The sequence below is a fragment of the Pneumocystis jirovecii genome, assembly GCF_001477535.1.
Source record: "Pneumocystis jirovecii RU7 chromosome Unknown supercont1.32, whole genome shotgun sequence".
NCBI classification, from domain to species: domain Eukaryota; kingdom Fungi; phylum Ascomycota; class Pneumocystomycetes; order Pneumocystales; family Pneumocystaceae; genus Pneumocystis; species Pneumocystis jirovecii.
Genome location: NW_017264806.1, coordinates 1 through 8207, shown reverse-complemented (window position 1 = coordinate 8207; position 8207 = coordinate 1). Strand labels below are relative to the sequence as shown.

At 36.6% G+C, this 8207-nt stretch overlaps 2 protein-coding genes across 2 annotated transcripts; both read left to right on the top strand.

Moving 5' to 3' along the window:
• Positions 1 to 168: 168 nt before the first annotated feature.
• On the top strand, positions 169 to 3189 carry T551_03702 (uncharacterized protein; the record flags this gene model as incomplete). The annotated part of the gene is made up of 1 exon (XM_018375965.1): positions 169 to 3189. A coding segment is annotated over one exon (3021 nt), but the record flags the coding sequence as incomplete, so codon positions are not given.
• Positions 3190 to 3703: 514 nt separating this feature from the next.
• T551_03701 (uncharacterized protein) lies at positions 3704 to 6715 on the top strand (the record flags this gene model as incomplete). The annotated part of the gene is made up of 1 exon (XM_018375964.1): positions 3704 to 6715. The coding sequence occupies one exon, from the start codon at positions 3704 to 3706 to the stop codon at positions 6713 to 6715; it is 3012 nt and encodes a 1003-aa protein (XP_018227824.1).
• Positions 6716 to 8207: the final 1492 nt, after the last annotated feature.

The window sequence follows — 8207 nt, the reverse complement described above, 5'->3', positions numbered from 1 at the left end:
CTTCTTTGACAAGTTTTGTCACTAAGTTTACTTGAAAACTCTATAATTAATTAGAAATAATTTAATATTCAAATTTAAAGACATGGCTCTAACATCTCACATGCAACTAAAACACATTAGTGGAAACTCAAACTCAAACCACACCACAGCGCGCCCACCTCCGTCAGGCACAGCTTGGCGCGGGCGGTGGCGCGGGCGGTTAAGCGGCAGACACAAGCACAGGGAACGCAAGATGAGGAAGAAGTGCGTCTCTTGGCTTTGATTGCAAAAAAGGATTATAGCGATGAAAGTAAATGTAAAAATAAAATAAAAGAATATTGCGATGGACTGAAAAATGTTTCATTAACATCAGAAAAAGTACATAAAGAATTAAAAGATTTTTGCAAAGATGGAAATGAAGAAAAAAAGTGCAAAGAACTAAAAACCAAAATTGGAGCAAAATGTAACACATTCAAAGATAAACTTAAAACAGCAGCTGGAAAAGACATTGCAGATTTAAAAGATACAGACTGTGCGAATGAACAAGAATGCCTATTTTTGGAGAGAGCATGTCCAACAGATCTTAAAGAAGATTGCAATACTTTGAGAAATAAGTGCTATCAAAAAGAACGGGACAATGTGGCAGAAGAAGTTCTTTTAAGAGCACTTAGTGGAAGTCTTAAAGAAGATAATTCATGTAAAGAGAAGCTTAAGGAATTTTGCCCATTGTTGAGCAAAGAAAGTGATGAGTTAATGATTTTATGTTTTGATGAGGAAAAAACATGCAAGAATATTATGACTAAAAAACAAAATAAATGCAAATCCCTCAAGAGTGAAATTGAAAAAGTGCTACCTAAAAAAAACGAATTACAAATAAAATGCCCATCATTGCTTAAAAAGTGCTACTTTTATGACACCGATTGCACTAAAGATAAACCAAATTGCGAAAAGCTTTCAAGTAATTGTAAAGAAAAAGGTATAACTTATACAAAGCCGGGTTCAGATTTTGAGCCTATAAGACCAGGAGTTACATTGGCGGAAGAAATAGAATTGGAAGAACTTTATAAAAAGGCAGCAAAAAAGGGAGTTCGTATTGGAAGGCCACCTACAAGAGATGCTACTGAGCTTTTATTTCTACTAAGTCAAAGTGGTACTAAGTCTATAATTGTAGAAAAATGTAAAGAAGTACTTGGTAAAAAGTGCAAAGACTTTAAAGAGCATGAAATTCTAAAAAATTTATGTAAAGAAGATAAAGCAAGCACAGACGGAGAAAAAGAGTGCGATAAATTGCAAGAAAAACAGGCAAAAAGCATTCAAATTCTTATTACAAAGATCGAGACTAAACTTTTCCTTTCAAGTAACCCAAATACAATCATTGCATGGCACGATCTATCAACATTCCTTAGTGACAAAGACTGCAGAACTTTAGAATCAGATTGCCTTTATTTGAAAGGAGAAGGACAACTTGAAAAACCTTGCAGTAATTTAAAAGCAGCGTGTTATAAAAAAGGGCTTGAAGCAGTAGCAAATGAAGCATTACAAGATAAGTTACGGGGAAAGTTGCATGGATCAAATGGAACATGGTTTGAAAACCTTCAAAAAAGCTTGGTAGAAGTATGTAAGGAACTAAAAGGAAAAAGCGATGAACTATTTGTGTTGTGTGTACAGCCAAAAAAAGCTGCTCTTGTACTTTCAACAGATTTACGATTTAGAGCTATTTTTCTACGGGAACAATTAAACGAGAAGCGAGATTATCCGACGGAAACAGATTGTAAAGAATTAGAAAAAAAGTGCAGAATACTAGGACAAGATTCAAACGAAATTAAATGGCCATGTTTTACATTGAATCAGCATTGCGACCGTTTAAGAATTGCAGAGCAATTGGAGGAGAAATTGTTAGAAGAAAAAACAAAAGACTTGGATAAATTCAGTTCATGTGTAGAAAATTTGAAAAAGTGGTGTAATGATTGGGCTAGAAGAGGAAGAACTCATTTTACTCTTGCATGTGTAGCACAAAATACTACTTGCAAGATTCTTACAGAAAAAGTTGGGTTTAAGTGTGCTAGGTTGCATGAACATATGAAAACAGAAGGTGTTGTAGCTAAAGCAAAAAAAGAAAGTACAGCGGAACAACCATGCGGTTTTTGGGAACCCTATTGTGACAAATACATGTCAAGCTGCAAGGATTTAGAAAGCACTGGAAAGGATGATGGATGTGAAAAACTTAAAGAAAACTGCAAGCCATATCGTGCACAAAGAGATCGTGAGGATGCAGTTATGCTAGAGTTTAAGGGGAATCTTGATAACAAAAACAACTGTGTGACAACTCTTAACCGATACTGTACACAATTGAATAATGCAACTAACGGACTTGAAACTTTGTGTAAAAGCAAAGAAAAAGGGAAAAATGATGCTCAAACTAGAGAAACACTTTGTGAAAAATTAATTGAACGAGTGAAAAGAAAATGTAAAGGACTATTAAAAAAACTTGAAAAGGTTAAAAACGAAATAGAAGAAAAAAATAAAGAATATGAAGGTATTAAAAAGAAAGCAGAAGATGCAATGGAAAAAGCGAATCTTGTTTTAACATTAAAAATAACGAATAAGTCAGTAGATAATGCAGCTTCTAATACACCTAAGAGTGGAAAAGACACCCCACAATTTAAACTTGTAAGAAGAAATACAAAATTGCAAGTAACAGAAGAAGAACTGAATGCATTTGATTTGGTATCACAAGCATTTAGTTTGTATGTAGAATTGAAGGAGATATGCCATCATTCACTGAAGGATTGTGATTTCAAAAAAGAATGTGATTGTACTAATCCATGCGAAAAGATACAAGAAGTGTGTTCGAAATTAGAGCCACTAAAAGTGAAACCACACGAAATAACAACTAAAAACGTAACAACCACAACGACAACCACCACCACAACAACCGTTACAGATCCAAAAGCAACAGACTGCCAGTCTCTGCAAACGACAGACACATGGGTCACAAAGACGTCTACGCATACCAGCACGTCCACGACCACGTCCACAGTCACCTCAAGAATAACACTCACCTCGACGAGGCGGTGTAAGCCTACGAAGTGCACGACAGGAGAGGGGGATGATGCAGGAGAGGTGAAGCCGAGTGAGGGGCTGAGGATGAGTGGGTGGAGTGTGATGAGGGGGGTGTTGGTGGCAATGATGATTTCATTCATGATTTAAATGTAAAATGGGAATGGGATATAAGAGCAGCATGTATATTTAACAGATAAGGCAGGGTAGGAGAGGAAAGAGTAGATATGATCTCTTCAGCATCAATTGAAAGTGCATTACACATAAAGTAGCGTGTTCCCTATCTAATTGGCCACTATTCTTTGTCTAAATAGCCTTTATTTCTCATTTATGTCCTTTTATATTCTACCTTTTATCTATTCAAGTTTTACGGTTACCCCGCATTTACCCCACATTTACCCCACATTTACCCCACACAAATTTAAATACGCACTAAGCACGTATCATAATAATTCTATGGACACACTAAAGATATACTTTGCACACACTACTTCTCTGACAAGTTTTGTCACTGAATTTACTTGAACTCCCTTAAAATTAAGAATAATTTAATATTCGAATTTGAAGACATGGTTCTAACATCTCACCTTCAATCAAAATACGCTAATGGAAACCCAAACTCAAACCACACATCACAACACAGCCCACCCCCGTCAGGCACGGCTTGGCGCGGGCGGTGGCGCGGGCGGTTAAGCGGCGGGCACAAGCGGCACAAGCAGTGCAAAGTGTATATGATGATGAGGATAATTTTTTAGCGTTCATCTTAAAAGATAAGTTAGAAGAAACAGAATGCAAAGAAAAATTGAAAGAATATTGCGAAGAGTTGGAAAAAGCATCACTAGACGTGGAGAAAGTACATAAAACGCTTAAAAGTTTATGTGAAAATGGAAAAACAAATAAAGTAAATGCAAAATGTCAAGGTCTGAAAACCAGAGTTACGGGGAAATGTACAAATTTTAAAACAAAATTTGAAAAATTGGTGAAAAAAGATGCCTCGGATTTGACAGATGAGGATTGCAAAGAAAATGAACAACAATGCCTATTTTTGGAGGGAGCATGCCCTGATGATCTTAAAGAAAAATGTAGTGACTTAAGAAATAAATGTTATAAGAAAAAGCGTGACAGAGTAGCAGAAGAAGTTCTTTTAAGAGCACTTAATGGTAATCTTGAAAATCAAGATAAGTGTAAAGAGAAGATTGAAAACGTTTGTCGTACATTGGGTCAAGAAAGTAACGAGTTGATGCAAAGATGTCTTAATACAGACTCTTTATGCACATCTTTAGTAACATTAGCAGAAAAAAAGTGTACTTCTCTGAAAACAGAAATAGGAAGAGTACTAGCTACTGATAACGAATTAGGAAAAAAAGGACATTCTTTGCTTAAACAATGCCACTTTTATGGACAAAACTGCAAAAGTTCAAATAAACCAGAATGTGAAAAACTCATAAATAACTCTAAAGAAAAAAAAATTACCTACAAAGGGCCAGGTTTAGATTTTGATCCTACAAGACCAGAGGCTACGCTGGCAGAAAAAATAGGATTGGAGGAACTTTATAAGGAAGCGGCAACACAAGGAGTTCTGATTAGAAGAGCACTGGAAGGAGATATTGTTGATTTATTAGTGTTTTTGTCAGGGAAGAAGTCTTTTAGTGAGACTCAATGCAAGGAAGTGTTCACTACTAAATGTGATTCTATTAAATATTTGGCAGAAAATATAGAAAAATTATGTGGAAATAAAACAGAACGTGAAAATAGATGTAAAGAATTTGATGAAGAATTCAAAAAAAAAAAGACCTCTCTGACTGCAAAATTTAAAAGTAAACAATTTGAAGAAGAAATCGCATTATGGGGTGAATTACCAAGTCTCCTTACTGAAAATGACTGTATAAGATTACAATCAGACTGTTTTTATTTTGAAGGTCAAACACCTCTTGATAAATGGTGTAAGAATATTAAGGCAGCATGTTATAAAAAAGGCCTTGATGCGCTAGCAAATCAAGCACTACAAGACAAAATGCGAGGAAAATTCCATTATACAAATGATACATGGCTTGAAACGCTTCAAAAGGAGTTAGTAAAAGTATGCATAAATTTGAAAGGAGAGAGTGATGAGTTATTTGTATTATGCGTGAAACCAACAGAAGGAGCCAACGCAGTATTAATGGATTTGTATGTAAAGATAGACCTATTACAAGAAGATTTGAATGAGAAACGAGATTTTCCTACGAAGCAAGATTGCGAGGAATTACTGAAGAAATGTCAAGATTTAGAACAAGATTCAGAAGAAATCAAATGGCCCTGCCATACGTTGAAACATCATTGTAATAGGCTGGAGATTGCAAGACAACTGGAAGAGAGGTTGTTGGAAGAAAAAGTGAAGGATTTGGACAAGTTCGATTTATGTTTAGAAAATCTAAAAGAACAATGTCATAAATGGAGTAGAAGAGGAAGAGCGCAATTTTCTTTTGCATGTGTAGCACAGAATACTACTTGCAAAATTCTTACAGAAAGTGTAGGGTCTAAGTGTACTACATTGAAAGCACGTATGAAAATAAGTGGTGTTATGAATAAAGCGAAAAAGAATGACGAAAAAGAATCAACCTGCAGTTCCTGGGCACCTTATTGCAGCAAATTTATGTCAAGTTGCCAGAATCTAACGACTTCTGGTGGCGGAGAATGTGACGAACTTGAAAAGCAATGTGAACCATATCGTACACAAAGAGATCGTGAAGATCAAGCTATGCTTGAGCTTAAAGGAAAGCTTAATAATAAAAACAACTGTATGACAACTCTTAACCAATATTGCACACAATGGGCGAATGCAACCAATGGACTTGAAACTTTGTGCAAAAAAAAAGGTGAAGAGGACAAAAACGTTAGAAATAAACTCTGCGAGAAACTGGTTAAACGAGTGAAAAGAAAATGCAAAGGACTATTAGAAAAACTCGAAAAGGTTAAAAACGAAATAGAAGAAAAAAATGAAGAATATGAGGATATTAAAAAGAAAGCAGAAGAAGCAATGGAAAAAGCGAATCTTGTTTTAGCATTAAAAACAACGAATAATAAATCAGTAGATAATGCAGCTTCTAATACACCTAAGAATGGAAAAGACGTACCACAATTTAAACTTGTAAGAAGAAATACAAAACTGCAAGTAACAGAAGAAGAACTGAATGCCTTTGATTTGGTATCACAAGCGTTCAGTTTGTATGTAGAGTTAAAGGAGATATGCCATCATTCACTGAAGGATTGTGATTTCAAAAAAGAGTGTGAGTGTGTCGATTCATGCAAAACGATAGAAAGTAAATGCCATGGATTGAGACCACTGGAAGTGAAACCATACGAAGCAACAACTAAAAATGTAACAACCACAACTACAACCACCACCACCACCACCACAACCGTTACAGATCCAAAAGCAGCAGAATGTAAGTCTCTACAGACGACAGACACGTGGGTCACAAAGACGTCGACTCATACCAGCACATCCACAACCACATCCACAGTCACGTCAAGAATAACACTCACTTCGACAAGAAGATGTAAACCGACCAAGTGTACGACAGGAGAGGAGGATGATGCAGGAGAGGTGAAGCCGAGTGAGGGGCTGAGGATGAGTGGGTGGAGTGTGATGAGGGGGGTGCTAGTGGTAATGATGATTTCATTCATGATTTAGATGTAAAATGGGAATGGGATATAAGAGCAGCATGTATATTTACTAGATGAATGAGGATAGGGCAGGAAAGAGTAGAGTATGATCTCTTCAGCATCAATTGAAAGTGCATTACACATAAAGTAGCGTGTTCCCTGTGCAAATAGCATGTATTGCCCGGATGAGTGGCCGCTGTTTGTTGTGCCATGTCGTTATCAGTGCATTCAGCGCCTACCCCGGATTTACCCCAGAGTTGAGGTGCACCGAAGGTTGGCGAGAGGGAGGATGGAGGGGGGTGTTTGAGTGGGGAGTGGGGGTTTGCAAGCGTTGACAGAGGCGTTGAGAGAGGCGTTGACAGGGCGTTGACAGGGCGTTGACAGAGGCGTTGACAGAGGCGTTGATATAAGAATTGATAGAAATTAGTGTTTAGAAAGATTTCCATAGTGTATTTAAGCATTATTATGAAATAAAATCAAGATTGAAATAAAAAAAAGAAATATTTCAGAGATCAAGATGAACTGTAGATATTGAATTTGAGAGCCACTGGAAAAAATGAATGAAAGGGAAAGAGTCGGAGGGGGACAAGAAGGGGAGGGCCATCAAAGACGAAACGAATGGTTTAAGGTGGGGGAAGATGAATTTTTTTAAAAAAGTAAGAGTGAGTGATGAGCTGGGAGGGGAAGTGAGTGGATAAAAAAAAAGAAAAAAACAAGAAAGAAGTGTTTAGAGGAGTAGAAAGAGTGTTTAGAGTGAAGGTGAGGCGTAGTGAAGGTGTTTTTGTGAATTTAGTGAAAATAGATATAAGATAGATAGATGTAAATAAATGAATCATCAAGGATAATTGAGTGAGAAATAGAAAGAATAGAATGTAAAGGAGTGAATGTGCATAAGAATAGCGGGGAAAAGTGATGGGGAAAGAGAGAGGGGAAATTATTTTTTTTTATTAAAGTAGATTAAAGAGTTTAATATGATTAAAGCATAGAAAAAATAATAAAATGGAAAATATGAAAAATACATGAAAAAAAGAAAAAGCATAAATTGAATCTAGGAAGAGAAGGGAGTCAGGAAAAGTCGTTTTTTTCTTATAAAACACGCTGAATGGGGAGAAAGTTGAGTAGAGCCAAAGTCGAGGGGAGAGAGAGGGTGGTGAATAAAAAACAGGAACAACAAGAGAAAACAAGCAGGAGTAGAGATTAGATTTAGAAGACACAAAATAAGAAGAGAAATAGCCTTTTTATGTAAATAAAAATAGGTGAGAGGCAATTGATAGCAAGTGAAGTCGAAGGGAGGGAGAAGAGTGATGGATAAAAGGTGGATAAAAAAACAGAAAGAAGGGGAGAAAAGAGAGGAGCAACAAGAATAGAATAATAGAAGAAAAAAAAACACAAGGAGAAGAGGAACCCGTAAAATCTAGGTGGGGGTGAGGGAATAAAGATAGAGAAGGGACAGGGGACAGGGGAGGAGGAGGGCACGGGACAGCCGGGGAGGGTTACGGACAGCCGGAGGGGTATAAATT